The 20610-nt window shown below is 37.3% G+C and overlaps 1 protein-coding gene across 3 annotated transcripts in view; it reads right to left on the minus strand.

Moving 5' to 3' along the window:
- Positions 1 to 20610, minus strand: part of LOC137198793 (myocyte-specific enhancer factor 2D homolog) — a 36082-nt gene that overhangs the window by 5237 nt on the left and 10235 nt on the right. Inside the window, exons 3-11 of one of the 3 annotated variants that reach the window (XM_067612746.1) lie at positions 15455 to 15658; positions 14312 to 14449; positions 11757 to 11973; positions 10808 to 10864; positions 9905 to 10086; positions 4735 to 4864; positions 4274 to 4490; positions 1875 to 1943; positions 23 to 73 (exon numbers count right to left, since the gene is read on the minus strand). In XM_067612746.1, coding sequence (XP_067468847.1) covers positions 23 to 73; positions 1875 to 1943; positions 4274 to 4490; positions 4735 to 4864; positions 9905 to 10086; positions 10808 to 10864; positions 11757 to 11973; positions 14312 to 14449; positions 15455 to 15658 — 1265 coding nt within the window. The remainder of the gene's footprint in view (positions 1 to 22; positions 74 to 1874; positions 1944 to 4273; positions 4491 to 4734; positions 4865 to 9904; positions 10087 to 10807; positions 10865 to 11756; positions 11974 to 14311; positions 14450 to 15454; positions 15659 to 20610) is intronic. The other 2 variants (XM_067612747.1, XM_067612748.1) reach the window with 2 other exon arrangements.

Raw genomic sequence — 20610 nt, forward strand, 5'->3', positions numbered from 1 at the left:
AAAAGGAAGTGTGATACAGTACCGGCCCAACCACTCATCTCTACCCAAGAGCAGGTTGGACGGAGAGCCAACACTGTGGGGAGAAAACAAAATGTTGGAGCCCAAACCAAAGGTGGATTAGAAGGCATGTGTGGAAAAAAGTGTGAAAACATTATTGCGAGCAAGATTTCTTCAACAACAGCAATAATGTTAATAATGTCTTAGCATCAGAAACACAAAGACCCTGATCTGCTGATTGTTTTTTCTTTTTGTTCCAGCACAAGTAAGAATCCAAGCATGAAAATCTTTTTTTTTCTGATCTATAAACAGCATTTACACAAGAATGAATGTGTCAGAATAAAGCAGGCGTCATTTTTTGAACTTTCACTTTACTGTATAGTGTGTACGGTGGCCTTAAAAGGACAAAAATGCATACAAAAGTGAATGCAAAAACCTTAGCATTCTGGCCAAAACTTTTTTATCTCAGTAAAGCACTTTCCTGGTTAAATGAAGTGTTATTTTTATGAGGAGAAATGCACTCCGAATCTGCAAATACTAAAACACAAACAACAGAAATGTGCTCGTAGTGAGACAAACGGGATTGACGAACAAGACGAGCATGAACACCACGTGGTTCGTGTTTTGAATTGTTTCTGACGTTAGAATGCATTTCTCTAAATGTTTGTGCATTTGCTTTCTGTATGTGTTTTTGTTTATTTGTAGCGTTTTGACTGTGCTTTCACTCTTGTATGTGTTTTGGGTGCTTTGAGGCCACCGTACTTGTCAGTGTTTCAGGGCTGTAAAATAGGAGTGAAGGAAATATAAAAGTTGACAGTTAATTTGATTTGTCACAGCAACAGACTGTAGTGTTACAGTGATAAATGTTTAGACTGTAGAAGAAAATATTACTGAGATTATTATTAAAAACTCATGACTGCAATAATTTATGTCCTGTTTTTTTAAAATTATTTATAGGGTTAGATAAGCCTAATGATAAAATAATAATCAAAAAATACTGTATGTCTGTGGGATTCCTGCATAGTCTAATAGTAACAGTAAATTTACTTCAAAGTCCAGTCAGAGCTTAAACATTAACTGAATTACTGATGGATAGTGTTTCATCCATCACAGAATAGATAATAATGTGCTCAGTTTGCCTCACATTATTAGCACATATTTAGTAAACTACCATAAAGCTGCAGGATCACAGAACCACTTGCACCAAAAGCTTAGTTCCAATTAGTCACCACTGCTATTGACACTAAGTAAAAACAAGGATGTGAAAATAAAATGCTAATTTATAAAAAAAAAAAACTAGTTAATAAACACACTGTTAAGCTGATAGTCTGGTTACTCCATATATATGTAAATGTAGAATAAAAGATATAAAAACACTTAAAAGTTTAAACAACATGCAGTGGAATTTAATAAGCTTGAGCTAATTTAGTGTCCATGATTAATTAAGAGATTTCTATGTGATCGCTTTTATTCAAACCAAATATTTAGATTTCATCCAGTTTTCTTTAAAATGCTGCATATTCTCAGCAGCCCTTTAATGAATATTTACATTCTCCTGATCTTTGTCAACAAAATCAATCATAACGTTCACATTTGAAAGAGTCAAGCTGGTGTTTCGTAGATGTCACAGCTGTCGTTTTACTCAGCTTAAAGATTAATAAAAGTTTATTTTGAAGGCCAGTTCTTCCTTTTGTTAAGACCTAATCAAGTAAATGCACTGCTGCCTTTAATGGCAACATGTACTGAATGCAGCCTTTTTTGTTTTTGTTTTGTTTTTTTTTTGGACAGAACCCCTTCAAATGCAAATGTGGACTACAAACCCCCCCTACAGACAAGGTCATGACATTTCACACACGGGCACACTAGTGGCTGTTCACCTCAGATTGGCAGCCAGACTGGACACTTGGCTAGACAGCTCGCTGCTCTGTTTGTCCACGCCCCACATGCTGTTGACAAGAGGAGAGAACACACTTCAAAGATCTGGTGTTCACGCTTCCAAACCAAACCCGAACCCTGCAGCGTTCAGCCCACGCAGCTCTCGTCACACTGCAACAGCACTGCTAGTTCTGTACAAAATACTTCATTTAAAAATTCTTCATAAGATTTATGTTTAAGGGGGGCGAAAAAAGAGAAAAATGTCTTCCAATGGTGTTTCCAATGTAACTAAAGTCCAACCATTTGTTTCTTGAATTAATCCACAAAAAAAACTGAATGATTTACTTGATACTGTGTTTGGCTGTTGTTTCTAGGAGGTTAAATAAGAAATAAAGCTGCACTAAAGTCAGATGGAGCTGCAATATTTTACACCACTGGGAGAATTTTCCACTTCTTTAAAAGGAAAGTAAGATTTTAATACTGACTTGTGCACTAAATAACATGACTGATTTTTGAAGAGGAGCCGTTACGATCAGGCTGCTAATTATAAAACATGAAACAAAGTCAGAAAACAACAAGATATGTGTATGTGTGGATGTGTCTCACCAAAATGTGGAACAGTAATCTCCATAAACATCTGGACAGTAAAACTATTTCATTCCTTTACATTACATTTTGTCACACAGACCATAATTTAGAAAGGTTATTTATTGGATAAACAGTCACAAAAGCTCCACTGACAACTCGCTGTGCTGACTGTTGAATTAATATTTGAGCTGCTAATCACTTTCATCTCACATCTAAATACAAATGAGATAAAACATTAAAGCTGCAACAATTTGTCGATTAGTCGATTGACAGAAAATTAATCGGCAACTATTTTGATAATCGAATAATTGTTTTAGTTTGTTTTAGTTTAATTTGTTTTAGTTTTTAAAGGAAAAATGCCAAATATCTGCTGGTTGCAGCTTCTCAAACGTGATAACTTGAAGCTTTTTATAACATAAATGGCAGTGAACTGATTATCTCTAGATTTTGGGCTATTGATTGGACAAAACAAGACATTTGAAGATGTCATTTTGGACTTATAACAGGCATTTTTCACAATTTTCTGACATTTTATAGACAAAACAATTTCAATAATGAAAATAATCTATAAAACATTACACTTTGTATCACTGTCTAAACCCTTATTTGCTGAATATACTGGTCTATCTATACATATATAACATATTTTGTATAAACGATGGGAGATACACCTAAACGTAAGCCAATATTCAGCATATTGCCAGATTTACTGCAGCCTGCTGTGTTGTTTTTTGTAGGATAGCTTGTTGAGCCCTATATAGTGGTTTGGAGGCATCAAGACTGCCACTGACAGGGGAACGACTGCCTGTACAGGGCGCTCTTGGACAACGAAGATGTACCTCTTTAAAATAAAGGTGCTGAGTAACCTGATCTTACAGTTTAATGCATGTAGACATGACACTTAACCATGTAAGAGTTGTCAGGGAGCCTTGTGTGTAGTCAACAATATTTTTGATAACTGATTAAAGGTGCAGTGTGTAGGATTTAGTGGCATCTAAATTTAAAAAAAAAAAACACTAAAGGCCCTCTCTAGAGCCAGTGTTTGGTTTGTCCATTCTGGGCTACTGTAGAAACATGGCGGTGCAAAATGATGGGCTCTGTGGAAAAGGACCAGCTCCCTATGTAGATATAAAGGCTCATTCTAAGGTAACAAAAACACAACGATTGTTATTTTCAAGTGATTAAACACTAATTAAAACACACTTACGAATATTATATTCCATTTCTGCAGTCTGTTCCCCTAGATACCACTAAATTCTACACACTGCACCTTTAAATACTGTATTAATTAATCATTTGTGCAAATACTTTGAATTCCTGTGATTACTTTGAGGTATACTGACCAGCTCTAGTTTACTATATGTTACACAGCCTGTATGTTTGTATGTACAAGTCCGCTTTTTCTCTGAGACAATAATCTCTCTTCCTTCCTCCAAACGCTGCACATAGTTTCATACTGCTGAGGTGCATCAGCTCCAGAAGAAAAAGGGAATACTGTTCAGATTGATGTTATGAAGAGGCTGAGATGGTGAGATGCTGGTGAGAGACCAATTCACTAAATAAGGAATGTGAATTGCTTGCATATAAGGTCATGGTATGGATATCATGCAAGCTGACTGGGAGGGTCAGTAGTTACGTATTTCAGCTTTTAAAAGCTTATCTGTAGACTGAGCTCGTACACGGGGCTCCTGGTTTAACCAGAAATATCTCAGCCGCCACTGGATGTGAGTGACGGAGGAGTTTTTCAGAAACTCAACCCTGGTTTTTTAAGGGAAAGACGCAGCGCCTGTGAGAAAGTGAAGAAAAGACTTACACCAAGTTGCTGAGTGATGCAAGATTAAGTTGTTGTTGTTGCTGCTGCTGCTGTTGTTGTTGTTGTGTTTGCTGTTGTTGTTGCTGCTGCTGTTGTTGCTGTGGTTGCTGGGAAACAGCCTGCTGCTGTTGCCATGTGGACACACTGGTTGGCAACAAGCTGCCCGGTGACGCCAGAGCATGTAAAGCAGTGATGTCTGCGCTCGTCAGCTGGTACTCTGAGAGAGGACAAAGGATAAAACATGTCATAATTCAAATCTCCTACAGGATTTTATTACCTTGAGAATATTGTCAGCACTGTCAGTTTTTATTTATTCATTTGTTGGACACACCAAATTTAAAAAAAAAATCCAAAAATACATTTATTGTAAATTTCAAATGTAGCATGGACATACTACAGCATAAAAATGTTTTAAGCCATTAAATTTTCTGGATTTTTGGTGCCTGAGCTGGCGTGTTTACCTGTGTTGTACGCTGTTGGCATGGCGGAGAAGGGCAGCCCCTGTGCCAGGAGGCTCGGCGTGGCTACAGAGACCACCGGTGTGGTGAGGGTTTGCGCCACCTGGGCTCCGGCCGCCAGCCGCTGGGCGTTCTGCCGGAGAGGACGACAACATGTTAGTCGCAGCCAACATGGGAAACCAACCACACACCATGTGGCCTGAAGCTATAAGACTTAGTTCCAATAATGTAAAGTCTGACATGCTTGGAATGACAAATGTGCGCATGACTTTATTCATCATGATGTGCTGAGTCGAGTAAATCTCAAAGTCATGTGGATTTACTTTCAGGAGGTTCTTGATGACGTGCATCAAAAACAGTTTCCTTATGTGTGAGCCATGTAAAGTGTATTACATTAAAGGCAACCAACCCTCAGTTACGCAGCGAAGAATTACAGTGGGTTCATTTTTTTGAATTGCATCCTATTTAAGTCTTTTAAAGGGTAAGATTGGTATAATTCCACATTTGTCTTAATGTCAGCAAATAAGCTAAAGGCCAGCAATGTTTTAGTTCCTCTCTCTCGGTACTTTCCAACTTCCCTACTCTGTCTACCACGCGCCTGTTCATTCCTACTCAACACATAAAACAAGAAACTAGTATACAAGGTTACATCATTTCCACAAGCAGCTTTCAGCAAACCTCACTGAAACCAGAGTAAATAAAGTATTTTTAGGGAGTATTTCAATCGTTTATTTACAGCAGCAGAATGATAAATGTTGGATTGTCTCAAAATAAACTACAGTGTTCATGTTCATAGAAATAAAGGAACACGTCTCCCAGGGCAACCGTGTGGCTCATTTATGAGCTTTTAATAGTTTTTGGACAACTCTAGAGCTCTACAGCACAGAGGAGTAAGTTATATCAGGTTTTAGATACACAGGTATATAATTTATTGTTGGTTTTGGTCTTTGGATTTGTTTACCATCAGTGAAATACAGAATATAGTCAGCCATATTTAGCACCACATACACAAAAAAAAACTATAAATCCCTACAATGGAAAGGGAAAGCTGGCCCTGCAAACCCTGAGCAGGATTTCTCCACATTTCACTAAATTTAAGACCTTTTTAATATCACACAGATTGCAATTTTAATACCTGTTTCACAATCATACCAGCGAAAGTATGATGGAAAATCAGATATAGTCTTGAATTCTTTATTATTAAAAAAAGTCTCTTTCTCTTCCTTCTTCAATATCTAATTAAATCAAATGACCTCTACCCGGATAAGCGGTAGAAAATGGATGGATGGACCAATTAATAATGGTTAATTCATTTAAATTCATTAAAGTTTTTGCTGTAGCTAGCAGCAGTGACGGCATTTGCGACAGGTTTGATGGTGCTGAATGACAGTCCGCAAAAAAAAGGATTAAACAGCCGTCTGCATCCCCAACCCATTGTCACACCAGTCTCACCAGTGGTTTATAGATGTATAATGTCTCCTGACAGCCAACAATTGGATACAAAACCATTTTATAACTAACATCTGCTGGAGAAGATATTTTAGACTTTTGTTAATTAAATTATTTTTGAGACTTTTTTGATTTGTAAGGCCTTTTATTATTGAGGAAATTAAATTAAATGTGTTATAAGACTTTAAGTCCAGCAGATTCCCTGCTCAGTTAATCTGTTTTTTATTTTATTCTAACTTAAATGTGACTAAATTAAATACGAGAAGATGATACAGTTCTAAACTTTTCTCTTAAAACGACTCTTATAACATTCTTCAGGATTTCTACTATCCAAATAAAGAAGAACAGACATCTACTTCGCCTTTCTGTTGAAAATATTGCAAAACTACTAGAATAAAACCTGAAATGTCAACATACTGCAGTCAAATTCTACACTACACACAGTACGTTCATACTGTATATCTGAAGTGACTCTTCTAATGGACAGCTTGGCACAACTTCTACTGTAAATGATGTGACCCAGATCTTGTTTGACATTTAATTTACGTACAGCTCATCTCATGTTTCTCCAGTGGATGTCAGTAAAGGCCTCTCAGTATGTTGCATTGGTTGCACTCCACAACCGTAAACCCACACTTTTTATGCTTCAATAATTTACTCTTAGAGGAGGCTAAATGAGGTGAAAACCTGCTGCCTGCTCAGTGTTTGTACATTTAAGTTGGCTATTAAGATGATAAAATATTCTATATATATGTATGTTTCTTCAGCGTAGGTGCAACAGACATGCTGCTAGATCTGAGAAACTGTTACCATGAGGGTTTTATTATGATGTATCTGCGCTGGACACATTTCTCAGAAGAACCACGACACTCCAGAGTCTGGTTCAGCTGAATTATTTCACAGATAAAAGCACACGGAGATCCTTTGTAAAAAAAAGAAAAAAGAAAAAAGAGAGAAGGTCTGCATACAAAAGGCCAGAGATACAATAATACTTCTGGTCTGGAATTACTCTTCTGTATTGAGAGACTGATCATCCTTAGAGGAAATATTCTGCCAGAGTTATGACTATGACGTTGAATCTACAGAGAGAGAGGGGAGATAGGCAGGAGAGAGGGGCCAGATTCAATTAACTGCCTTTGTGAAGAGGTGAGGAGGGGCGGCGGGGTGAGAGTGATGAAAATGAATCACTATCCCCTGTAAAATGAGATTCTTGCCTGTCAAGTTTGAGGGGAATTGTAAAAGAGGGGGAATGAAAAGCAGCAGCAGGAATCAGGAGGTACCTCTCTCTCTCTCTGAGTAACATCAGTATCAATTAAAATGAGATTTTACATAATGAGAAGCTTTCTCAATCAGCAAGTTGTACTTTTTTATTATTTTTGGTTGAAAGAATGATTTATTTTACAAATTCTAATATTTATGGCAAGTATCATTTGTAGGACTGCAACTAACTAATTACTTACTAATATTTGGCTGATTATTTTCTCAATTAATCGTTCAGTTTATAAAATTCCCAGAGGCCGAGGTGTCTAATTTGCTTTTTTTTATCTGACCAACCGTCTAAAACCTGAAAATATTTAGTTTACTGTCATATTTGACAGAGAAAAGCATCAAATCTTCACATTTGAGGAGCTGAAACCAGTGAATGTTTGCTTGAAAAATGACTGAAACAATTAACTGATTATCAGAATACCTGCAGGTTAATTAAAACTAGTTTTAGCACTTGTCATCCTGAAATACGACACGATAAGAGGTTTTTGTAGCTACATTTTGAGACGTAACTGAGGAAAAACATTTGAGTGCAATGCCTTTAATGTAATGCCAGTTCATTTTTAAACATCTTTTAAGTGACATTTTTTGGTGGAAGATGAAAATGAGAGTCGGTGTGAACGTCCGGGGGGGGGACGGGACCAGGACAGAGTGAATGGGGAACATGCTGCCGCGGCGCTCCGCACCACAATGCCAAGTGAAGAGACACCCCATGCTTTAAGTGGTGTCATATGATAAATAAATGGGCCTGGTTGAAAACTGACAGGATCACTCAAGTACAAATCTGCTAAATCACCGTTTACTGATTACTTTGAGTATTTTCTAGACTTCTAGAGAAGATCCTGAGATTATAAAAAATGCTGGAACAACACAACCATGAGCCCTGAGCCACATGCAGTCAGGTGGGAACCACAAACTTGAAGACCATCCCAAGAAATGTCAGTGAAGGAAGACCAGAACGATGAGAAACTCTTGTATCGTAACCATGCTAATAATGTGCGGGCAGTCGATATCCATCGACTCATGCGAGTGACTGACGTGGGGGAATTCACCTCGTTTACCAATTCCAGCTCATCCTCTGTCTGCAAAGGGTGGTAACAGAGAGGGTTACAACTCTGATTCATGTCTGTAACTACAAGTAGTCACTGAAAATATAATGTTAATAATATTGAAACTACTTACTGTAGTTTGGTGATATCACTGATTTTTCTAGCAAAGTTAACTATGAAATAAGTCATTGTAAGCTAAATGTTGTTACGCATTACTCTGCTTGCTTCCAGCCATCAGCAGTCAATAAAAATGAAATGGCTGACAACACAATCTCACTGTAAAGTCCTTTTAGTAGCTGTTCTGGAGCTTTTGATCTTGTTACAGAATTATCCTCAGTTCCTGTTTCCAAAGTCGAGAATAAATATTCAATTCATAAGCCATCATGAATGCAATCATTGATTTTTTTTGGCCATTTGGGGGCAGCACAACAATCTGTAAACACATATTATTACCTTAAACAATTAATGTATGCCCAATATTCAATCTCCTTTTAGCTCTGCTGCTGCTAAGAAAATATCTGGCTCTTTAGCACTACAATGATGAGAACTGTGGGATTTAACAAGGGTAAAGTTGTGGGTCATAAAACCAAAACGATGAGCTGAAAGACGCTGAAAAAACACTGTAAAGCTGAGGGCAACTACAGTGTCATATACATTTTCATATTAAACAGTCATTTGATCCATTGTAAATATATAAAATATTGATTATAGCAGCTTTAAAATGCTCAGAGAAATATAAACATCTACAACGCCATGACAGCTGGACAAACTCAATCTGCTGAGGACAATAATGAGATATAATTTAAGGCTCCAGAACAGCTACTAAAAAGGACCTTATAGTGACACCACTGAGTCAACTGTTTCCAAAGTCAAGAACATATTATAATATACATCATATAATATTTAAATGACCTAAAACTGTTGATGGTTAGGGAGTATGGGTTGAACATGGCTATAGGTTAACGTGGGTGCATCTATAGATATAGATATGAGGTTACGAGAAATCTCATCAGTGTGTCAGTGGGAGTCAGCTGATTCATCTGAGATTTTACTAACTTTGTCAGAGTAAATACTGAGACATTTGACCTTGAGTGTTAACCCTCAGGTCCTTAATAGAAACACAAAAATGATGGCAGACAGCCTCTATTGGACTTTTTTTTTTATCTTCATTCTACTTGCTTAATTAGAACATTGATATTAATTACCAATGTTTTTATTAAGTTTTCGTGTCACTCATTGGCCAGATTTTCTTTGATAAAATGGAATTAATCTATCTGCTATCTCCTGAGGTCCTTACTTGTTATAATAAATGTATCAGATTTACAAAGTGCCATTCTTTCATTGCATGAGGTTAAAAAATGTTAACTAATTGTACCCAGACAGCACAAGTTCGGCTTGGTTAAGCTCACCATCTGCATGAGGCTCTTTCCGCCCTGTGAGGTGATGACTCGGAGGTCTGGCTTGCGGCTGTTGACCATCTGGGGGCTGTGAGGTGGGGGTGGAGACTTGGCCGGAACTACTTTCCCCAGACTGTTGCCGTTGGAAACGGTGAGGAGGCCTGGGGAGGCCCTGGCACTGGTGTATCCATTAGCTGCGGGGAGATAGAGGTGCGAATGGGCAGAAATCGATAGGAAAATCAAACAGGTGAATGCAGACAGCGGGATCTGGACAGTGCGCACACTCAAAGTTGTGTTAAAACAATCCTCCAAAAGGTTTCTTCTTCCTATTCTGAGAGTCTCTAATTTAAAGACACGTCGACAGAATAAAGCTGTTCGTAAAATATTCCGAGACATAAATGGATGATGTCAGAATCTTTTTGGTGCTGTGACAGATTATTCAGCAAAATGTCAAGAAAGATTTATCATCTCTAATAAAATCTTATGCAATTTCCTTTCTTTGTAATGTCTCTACACTTCCACAAATGATCAAAATGATTTTGGAGCCAATTTTTTTTTTTTTAACTCTAATTATCAGATTAAAATTAAGTATTAAAAACATTCTCCTGTGCAAAAAGAAAGAACTGAAATAAATTCCAAGTGCCATGATGTTAAGTAAAACTATGATCTATAAAGCTGACTACATGTCCGAAAGGGAAGTGCTGGGAATCCCGTACATGTCTGTTGATGTTACTGGTGGCATCCCCTGATCCCTCCAAGGCACAATCACAGATGGTGCAGAGGAGGAACCTCGGGGAGGATTTCAAATAAACACTCCAATACAGATCCGATGACAAAAACACTTGGCAGCGAAAAAGCAGCAACAACTAAACAATAAAACAAGCTCAGATTTTCAACAAATACAACAGTACTCACGGACTGGACTTGGGCATCCTCCATTTGAATTATTCAGGTCGCCTCCAAGAAGAGCACCTATTGAAAACAGATTCAATGAATAGAAAGGATTTTTGTGCGAGTGCATTATGAAAAAGACACTAGAAGCTTCCTGTATTTCTGAAATATTGTAATGTACTGCACATATTTCTATTACTTCTGATAAAATCTGGAAAATAAGGAATCAATGAGGTACTGGATATCGTAGCCGCATACAACATACTGCAGCTTTGTAAAGTTTATGATGCAACCAAAAGCTCCAGTTTGCAAAGTCAGAATAAACTAAATGTTGTTTCATAAATTGTCAATGAAAATCCACAATATATTTATATAAATATGTATATTCTGCATTTTTATATGCTGGAAAAAATACACAGCTCACCTCACCTTACTTCAACTCTCATTCCAGTTATTATTCTACATTGCACACTACCCTTTTTAGCACTTCCTCAAGAGTATGTCAAGGTAGTTATCGGCTCCAGTTCCTCCATGCTTAATATTTGGTTAATATAGGAACAAATTAATAAATTAAAAAGGTAATAAAAAAGTTTGTAAAAATCCAAGTTGGAGGAGATTAGACTTGAGTAGAAAATGTGCACTGCTCCCTGAGGAATGAAGCAGCTCGTTACTCTGCGGTGAATCTATGATTATCTAACAAGAATGACTCACAACTGGATGTAACAATGGACACAAACATTGCAGTTTTATCCTTGAAGAGTTGAACATTAGACGGATTTTGAGGAAGAGCAGATGGTATAAAAGTAGGAAAAATTACGTAATTAGAAGGTCAAATTTTGTTATGAAGCTGTAACCGAGTGTTTCCTCGTTTTCTTCACAGCGTGTCAGAAATATCTCTAACCGACACCTGGTATTTATTAGTCTAACAGATGACTTCAGTCTTTCCACATTCAGCTGAACATCTCCTGCTCACCTGCACTGGCTGGTCGCTGTGGCAACCCCGGAGACACCGTATTTCTCTGAAGGGCCGGTTGCTGTGGCGACAGGAGGTGGGTATCCGTGAGCGACGATGATGTTACATAGGAGGTAGTTACCAGTGCGTTGCCAGGGTTACTGAATTGCAGTGTGCTCTGATTGGATGCCTGGACTGTGATGGGCATGGAGAACGTCTGGGGCGGAGCTGTGGACTGCTGCAAAATGTGAAAAAGTGACAGAATTTCACTTTGATTGAACAACTCGCCACTTCACCCTGCAACAACGAATTCAAAAAGTACGTACCGCTTTCATGTATTCTTTAAGTTTGGTGTCAGTACAACCTTGTTTCTCTTTACCTGCATTATTAATAAATATGAGATAATACCTGACAGGGTCTACGTTTTACTAATGTTCATTTACTTATACGACCGACTTTGATCTCACTTTTCTGAGAAAGAAATTATATAATATCTTGTTGCAGCTGAAACTTGGTGCTTGGTGTACACCTCGGCCTGTATTTGTTTTTAACACCACCCTGTATCAGAGTGCTTGGTGAATATAGCATGGTGTAACTGGTGAAGAGTTGTGCATTGTGTTTTCATTTTGATGGACTTGCATTTACTCAACACAGGTCTGCACCTCACTTTGTGTGGGTTCTCAACGTAAACTGACAACAACACGTCATCGGTTTTATCACTCTCGTTACCCCTCCTCACTCCGCCTGGCTGCTTCCTCAAGTGTGGACGGTTCTTTTAAATCCTTTGCAAAGGTCAACAGGACTGGGGTGAATGTGGAAAGTTGAAATTGTGAATGGAGTTAACTTAAGTTAACATAGCACTGCCAACATTGGGAAAATATTTAACGTTAATAACGTTAGTCTAATGTTACATATTTTGAAAGCTAGCTTGCTTGTTCACCAGGCATTTAAGTTGGCAAAATAACGTCAGGTTATATTGTCCGTGTGTTGCAGATTGTTGTGTGTGTTAGCACTGTAGTCTATAACTTTGCCTACTCTAGGAAAATTTCAACTACTCCAAATTAAGCACAATATGTAAGGAGGGATGTGATTACTTCTACAGTTTCACCAGCCATGTTCATATTCAGTCTGTATTGTTATTAGGTCATCATACCATAAGCCTACCTATAATGAGAACAGTTGTATTAAACAGTCCTAAAATATATGGTCTGTTTAGGCTGGTTTGGGTTTTACAGCTACTTGTCATCATCTTTTCAAATTAGCTGAAAATCATGTTTTCAAAAATCAAATTGGCTTAAAGTTTGATTATTGAGGAGGTCTAAACATTAGAAAGTATATAAATGCAGCAGTAGTGGTCGGTTAGTGTGTAGTCTAAGAGAAATTGTGTTCTTTGGTAAGCTACATTTAGGCAGGTGAAAGACAAACAGACAGACATAGGCATAAATGACAACTAACCGTACAGGCACCTGCAGATATTTTGTAAACAATCTGATATTGGTATCAAGAATTTTCATATCAGTGCTTCCCTCACATTTCTGTCTGTTTGACTTCTGCATGTATGCAAATTATGTACAATAACTCATTGTGCAAACAGCAGTGATTTGCATCTCATGCATCTAGGTAAACGAAATTGGGTTGTCAGGTCTGAATATGTAATAGTGACACCATTTTTAAATTACCTCAAACATATCTTTGGCATTTCTGTACATTTTTTAAAGGAAATAACTATAGATAGATAATAATATAATAGACATTTTGGAATTTATTTGATTGTTCTAGCTCAGTAAAATGGACAGTAAAGCCTCTATCTGTCTGAGCACCATTAGCTTATTAGTTTCCTTCTCTTTGTCTTGTTTGTAAACCAAAGTGATCAAGCAACAACTGAAAGTGAGTTGAAATTCAGTAAATATTTAAGGATTTTCACTTTTTCAAAAGTTAGTTGAAAAAGGTTCTTGACATAAAGCCCAGCAATGATTTAATCCCACTGGGACAGTTTGATTTAAATGAGAAATACAGCTAAGTATCGTCAGCATATAGTCGAAAAATTAAAGCCAAAGCAGCAGAAGTTGTGAGACTTTCAGGTCTGAAACCAAAAGTTGAACACATAAGACCAGAGACTCTTACAACCTGTGAAGTCTAAAAGGGAACATTACTGTTGTTAATATATTGTTCTGAATAAATTGAAAGCTTTCAGGCAGCGAATGAGCACAATTTCAGTTTCATATGAACAACCAAAGCTTCATATCTGTTTAATCTTATTAGCCTTAAGACCCATGACCAGATGTGACAGCAGCAAATAAACTGTTCATATAACCGTCACGTCTTATGATGATCAAAAGTTTCTGGTCTTCTGCAAAGGACGCAGGGAAAAAAAAAAAAGTGTGAAACAGCCAGTTAGAGGAACTTGACACCAGTAGTCATTTCCTGTCAGCACACTCAAGATGAACAAAATAACAGACGAGTCTTGACCAAGAAGAATAATCAAGAGAAAACGAGGACATCAAACAGTAATTACATTAAACTCTGTATGAAATGTGAGCACATTATATTGGTGACATGCAGGTTAGATGACTCACTCCGTAGCGTTTGAAGAGAACATCCAGGTCCTCAGTGGTCTTACGGTACTTGTCGTCATTTAGGGGACTTTGGTCAATGGAGTCTTCGCCGTCAGGCTCTGGACTGTCACAACCGTTAAAGCCTTTCTTTCTCAAAGTCTATGAATGTAGAAAAAGAAGAGTAATGAGTGGAAGTAGTCAGTCAATTGGTCAATGTGTAGCTCCTATTTTTAATAGAGTAGTTCCCAACCTTTTTGGCCTGTGACCCCTTAAAATAAAGCAAAGTCTGCCTCATAACCTTTGTCACATGTTGCTTTGTCCACCAGTTAAGCAAAAGAGGACTTACTTCGTTTTATTTTAATAACTTTTAGAGGCTTGAGGAGATAAAATACAGTAATTCACAAGAAATAGAAATAGAGCAAACATTACAGGAAAGCTTAAAAAAAACCTATTTTGTGTGTCAGAAATATGTTTTTATCTGTCATATCCTGTCCTATCATCTTGTGACTCCTTAGATTAATCCATTGACCTTTTGTGGGAGTCCCAGAACCACTTCTTTAATACACACACACACACAATATAATATATACAGGACAATACCTGCGGGTACAAGACCGTGCAAAAGTCAGCAAACCCATTCCTGTGTTGATACTGCAATTATAATATGAATTTGGACACCGACTTGCGTGTTTGTCTACTTTTTCATTGTTTTTTATTTTTTAATCTATAATGTTCCATTTAAATTAGTTGGGAGACAATCAGTAGGTATCATTTGCTAATCACAGTGATTTACAATAACTGATCAAGATTAAAACTCTAAAATGACATTTGAATTGCATGTACCTGGTTAGACTAACTGTGCTCACAGATTATATTTCTGCAATTACTTAATTCTATGATTACATTTAACTGTCACAGTTTTCAAAATGTCTTTTTTTTAGTCTTGTTCCATTTAAAAGACAAAAAATCCCAACAAACTTCTTGTGAAAGTTGCCATAAATTCCCTGATTTTGACTTAATTGTCTGGCTTCCAGTTGTAAGAATAAGCAGCTAATATCCATGAGTACTAATTGATTACTCAGTTTAAGGGTACAGTTTCCCTGTAATATCAAATGTGGAGACAGAAGAACAGATTTTTTTGGATTAACACAGAAATCTTGTTACCTCAATGATATCTGCATTGGTCCGGCTCTCGTGAGGCTCGTTGTACTCTGTATATTTGAGCAAGACCTTGTCCATGTCAGTACTGGCATACTGGAACAGCTTGTTTGCGTGGTTGAAGATGATCAGGGCGATCTCGCAGTCACACAATACACTCAGCTCGTAGGCCTTCTTCATCAAGCCAAACTTTCGCTTTGTGAATGTCACCTGAGGGGAGGACAAAGTTGATATCCTTAAAAATGAAAGAAAACTCAGCAACACAGCAAAACAAATTCTCACTGGAGGTCAGTCAGATATCCATCTTTAATATTTTTTTCTTTGTAGAACTTTGTCTGAAAATTTCTCTATTATTCCAGTCTCTAAAGTTTCTTTCTCAGGGTTCCTTTGCGTAGGTCTTGTATAATACAAAACACACACCGAGGTCCAGTCTTACAAATCAAAAAGAAATTCAAAGTTGAAAACAGAGTTGAAGAACTGTGAATACTCTTTAAGCTGCATTTTGATGTAGAAAACATATGCAATCACCTATACTGTATTATGTATTTTTCTGGTGTTCTTGACAGCCTGACCTATCATTACAAAGTCAGTGGACCTAAACGCTGAAAAAGCTTTTAACTGGGTTGACTGGACATTTCTTTATCTAGTAATGAACAGATTTGGTTTTACTAAAGATTTTATACACTGTATCCAGGCACTTTACTTTTCTCCTACTGCAAGATCTGCGACATGGCTGCAGGCAGGGAGACAGAATTAAAGGGTATATGTATAGGAGCAGTGGAGTATAAAGTAGGTTTCTATGCAGATGATGTACTGGTCACAATCATGGACCCAGGTTCAGGCTTGCCTCTACTGATGAAAATGCTGGAAACGTATGAGGAATGTATTCAGTGTATGTCCCTAACAGGTTATGACATTTAATTACACTCACATGCAAGAATTCATTTTGACTGGCACTCAACCCACATCAAGTACCTGGGAGTAAGTTTACCCAAAGATCTGTTACAGCTATTTGATATTAAGTACGATTGCATTAACAAAAAAAAACAACATATGATGACCTCAATGCGTGGGACTTGTTCCCTCTCAACTTTGGCAACAAAATCAGCTCAGTTAAAATTAACATTCTTCCCAGATTATATATACTATATAGTTTCCTATCACTTCCAGTAGAAATCCCTCAGAAACAATTTAGATAATGGAATAAGCATATTTCACATATATTCATATTCCTTTGGGATAAAAAGAGACCAAAGGTGAAATTCTCTCCCCTTCAGTTGCTGGGAGAGGAGGGATATGGCCCTTTCATCTTTAAAGGATTATTATTTATCAGCTCAGACGAGACTTCTTGTATACTGGCGTAACCCATCTTATGTAGCCAAATGTACGACTATGGAGTTATCTTTAATAGATACGCCAAAACAATCAATGCTCGGCTTCATTGGAAAGGAGAGGGAAACATTACAGATGACGAGTCAATGGGGGAATTTCTCACTGAAAGTATGGGTGGAAGTGGTTAAATGTTTCCAACTCCAAAGAGAGGTTAAACTGCTTAGATAGCCTGCATATGACCCTGACTTTACACCAGCATCGTAAGATCATAGATACAGGCAATGGGTCTATTCTAGTATCACTTCCATATGCAAGATTGTTTAAAAAAAAAGGAAACTCAATTGTTTTGATAACCTATGTCAGACATATGGGTTTAGTGGGCAGGACTTCTACAGGTATGTACAGCTTCATGACCATTTCTGCAAAAAGGTAAATAGATTCTAAGAGAGCCACCAATTGTTATTCATATATTTATTGATCCTTATAATTCAGAGAGAAATAAAGGTCTTATAAGCAAGTTGTACCATGGCATCACATCACTAAATAAGGACATTACAGACTATGTGAAAAAACAATGCAAAAAGAGCCGGACGTTGATATAACTGAAAACATGTGGCTAAACACCTAGGAAACAGAGTTGTCCTCCACCAACTCCCCGACCTGGAGAGACTTCTGTTGGAAAAACTTAATCCGCTTTTTTATCACTCCCAAACATAAGTCTAAACAAACTGGCACTCAGCTATGTTGCTGGAGGGAGTGTGGAGAAATAATGGTTGATCATGCTTGTGTGTTCTGGTCTTGACCCTCTATTCAGACTTTCTGGAAAGAAGTAGCAACAATCATCTCAAAAATCCTGAGTTTTAGTATCTGTATGACATTCACATCCCTCTATCTTGGACATATCTCTGACAGGTTAAGTAAAGATGATACCTCCCTCCTAGAGATCTTCCTGGCAACAAGTAAAAAGGTCATTACAAAACTGCTGGCCTCTTTGTCAATATTGTTTAACACATACATCTTCTATAACAGATGAACTACTACATACGGCTCCAAAAAGAACTGGGAGAAAAATGGTGTGTTTATTTAACCGATGACACAGATATTTCATAGTTATTGTATGTTTCATGTGTGACATGAAAGTAACAGTAATAGTCAGTGGAATCAGTTTTCAGCATCAATAATAGCGCATCCTTGTTTTTGTGGACCTTTTATGGCTCATAACTATCAGCACTACAATGAAATAATAGCCTTTAAACTCAAGCTTTTAAACAATTACCAGTCACAGTTCATTGATCACTGATTTCTATCATACTAGTCAATAGTTCTCTATACAAGTAAAACTATTAAATTTCAGTCAAAGGAAATGCTTTGAATTTTGAGATTTTTGATTTTATTTTTAGCTTTGAGTCTCTGATGTTTGGCCAATAAAAAGAGGAGGGATGTCTGGACAGTTGGCTGATTTCTGCTAAGCCAGTCAAGTCTTTCTTGTCTTCCTTCTGCTCCCAACATCACTAGTTTTTTCAGAAACGTACTGTATATATATGTTAGGGAATCTAAGGTCTAATTAGAAATGTATACTGTGGCACAATAAACAAAACAACTTACTGATTATTAATGAGTTTAGTTATTTTCAGCGCAAAAGCGCCTGAAAGTGCCTGGAAAGTCCTCTGCCATTACAGCTTATTCAACCAACTAAATTGGGGTACTTGCAAATTGTTCTCTTATGTCACAGCAATTTGACTCAACTAATGATTTACAATGAAACACATATTTACTGTGTGAGAAGTACAGGAATCTGTCTAGAGAGTCACAGCTGTGAGGAAGTACAGACACTGGCCTTAAACCACAATTTCTTGTGGTTTAACAAAAACACTGATAACGGAAGAGAGCGACTTCACACATTTTTGTATAACTGCTCATCTGACCAAACTGAGAAGACAACAATGTCCGTCCTGGCTCCAACGGTAAACCCATCCAAAAACAATAACAATCAATGCAGCATTTTACAAATATGAGCTGTGCAGCAAATGGGCCAAAAGAAAATCAGTGGTAGAAAAAAAAATGGCACATGTTTGAGCTGGAGTATGAGGCAAAATATTATGTGGTGTGATGAAACTGTGATACAAAGCACTTTGTTTAGCAGACTCGTCTCATCACCCATCCAACACCATCGCTACTGTGAAGTGGGGTGGCAGCCTCATGCAGGGAAGACTTGTGACAAGAAAGGAAACAACAATCAGAGCTGAAAAGGGCAAATTGTTGAGGGCAGCCCGCTTTAGAGGACTTGAGACCTTTCACTGAAGCAAACACATCCGAATGGGACAATGACATAAGTGTGAAGCCAAATCTACAATAGAGCAGCTTCACCGTGCAAGGCCGGACCAAAGCCATGAGTCGACTCCCATTAAAAAAAAAAAAAAAACCTGTGAATGACTTCCAGGCAGCTGCTTTTCACATCCAAAAGCTGCCTCAGACTGGTAGTGAAATAGACAAATTTAACCATCTGAACGTCAACACCAAAAATCACTCTCAGTTGTAATTTCAGAGCCTTTTTATGATCATGCAGACCATAGTTTTATTGGAAAAACGCTGCCATTGACACAGTGCTTAAAAATGTACAAGGCTTAAAATTGTATTTTATTCATGACGTTAACTTAAGCATAAAATCAATTTTAACACTGTGCTGCCCGGGGGATACAATTTGAGGAGTTTTAAAAGAAGATGTAATGATAAAATTAAATGTACAATAGGATTTATAATTTTATAATGCCGTCATAATGACCATGGATTTTTAACTGAGCACTTTGGCACACCACTCAGATTCAATCAATAAATTTACGCTTGGCAAATGAACACGTCAACTGTGACTTTACAAAAAGAAAATGGAAAAGGGAGTATCGGTGCATCCATTTTAATTGTAATGTTGATTTAAAAATATGCATACTGCACAGATGTCAACTCACCATGGAAACATACAGTATATATTCTTATATAAGATTGTTATAATATATATTTGACACATTGAGCAAATAGCTTTGAGTAAAGATACTTATAAGTGCCATGCAAAAATAAAACAGTTTATTACTGTTGATTGAACACACAGTATTCGAGTAATTGCTAATTGCTTCTGTTGAGTTGATGATTTGGAGCAGCTGATAAGCTCCAACTGTAAATGTCACAGAAAGTGCTGGTGAGGCTAATTACGAGACTGAAAATGTGAACAGAAAGTGTGATTTTATGTGTTGATATTCTGTGTTTCACGGTAAAAAGACAAAGGGAAATATGACTCGTTTAGGCCTAAAGGGAATGAAGAGAGACCTGTGTGTGACTTTGTCAGGTCTAGCAGGGTTCAGCCTGATAAGTGTAGCTCTAGTGTGATTGGCTAACTGATGTTCATTGATATATGTAAGAATGAAGCCTCTTCAATGGTGAATGTTAAACATTTTTGCAAAGTGCATTTTAACCCATAGATGTGATGTTTTCATGCCCCTAAAGATGTTCCTGACTTTAAATCCAACTTTAAATCAGTCATGTAATATTTCAGACATAATTAAACAATAATAATAATAATAATAATGATAATAATAACAATAATAATTAATAATTTAGACTAGACTAGTCTACACATTACATTAAATACAGACAGCATTTTAAAACAAAAACGATTTCTGTCCACATGACCATTTTAGCACCATTTCAGAAATAATCTCCATCCATACTAACACGCCAAAACAAGCATATCACATGACCATTACACTGGGCATGTGCACACTGGTGTAAACAGGAAGCAGATTGTTTACTCTGCGGTTGGTTGCTTAGCTGCAGAAAAT

This window comes from Thunnus thynnus, chromosome 15, assembly GCF_963924715.1.
Source record: "Thunnus thynnus chromosome 15, fThuThy2.1, whole genome shotgun sequence".
Classification (NCBI taxonomy): domain Eukaryota; kingdom Metazoa; phylum Chordata; class Actinopteri; order Scombriformes; family Scombridae; genus Thunnus; species Thunnus thynnus.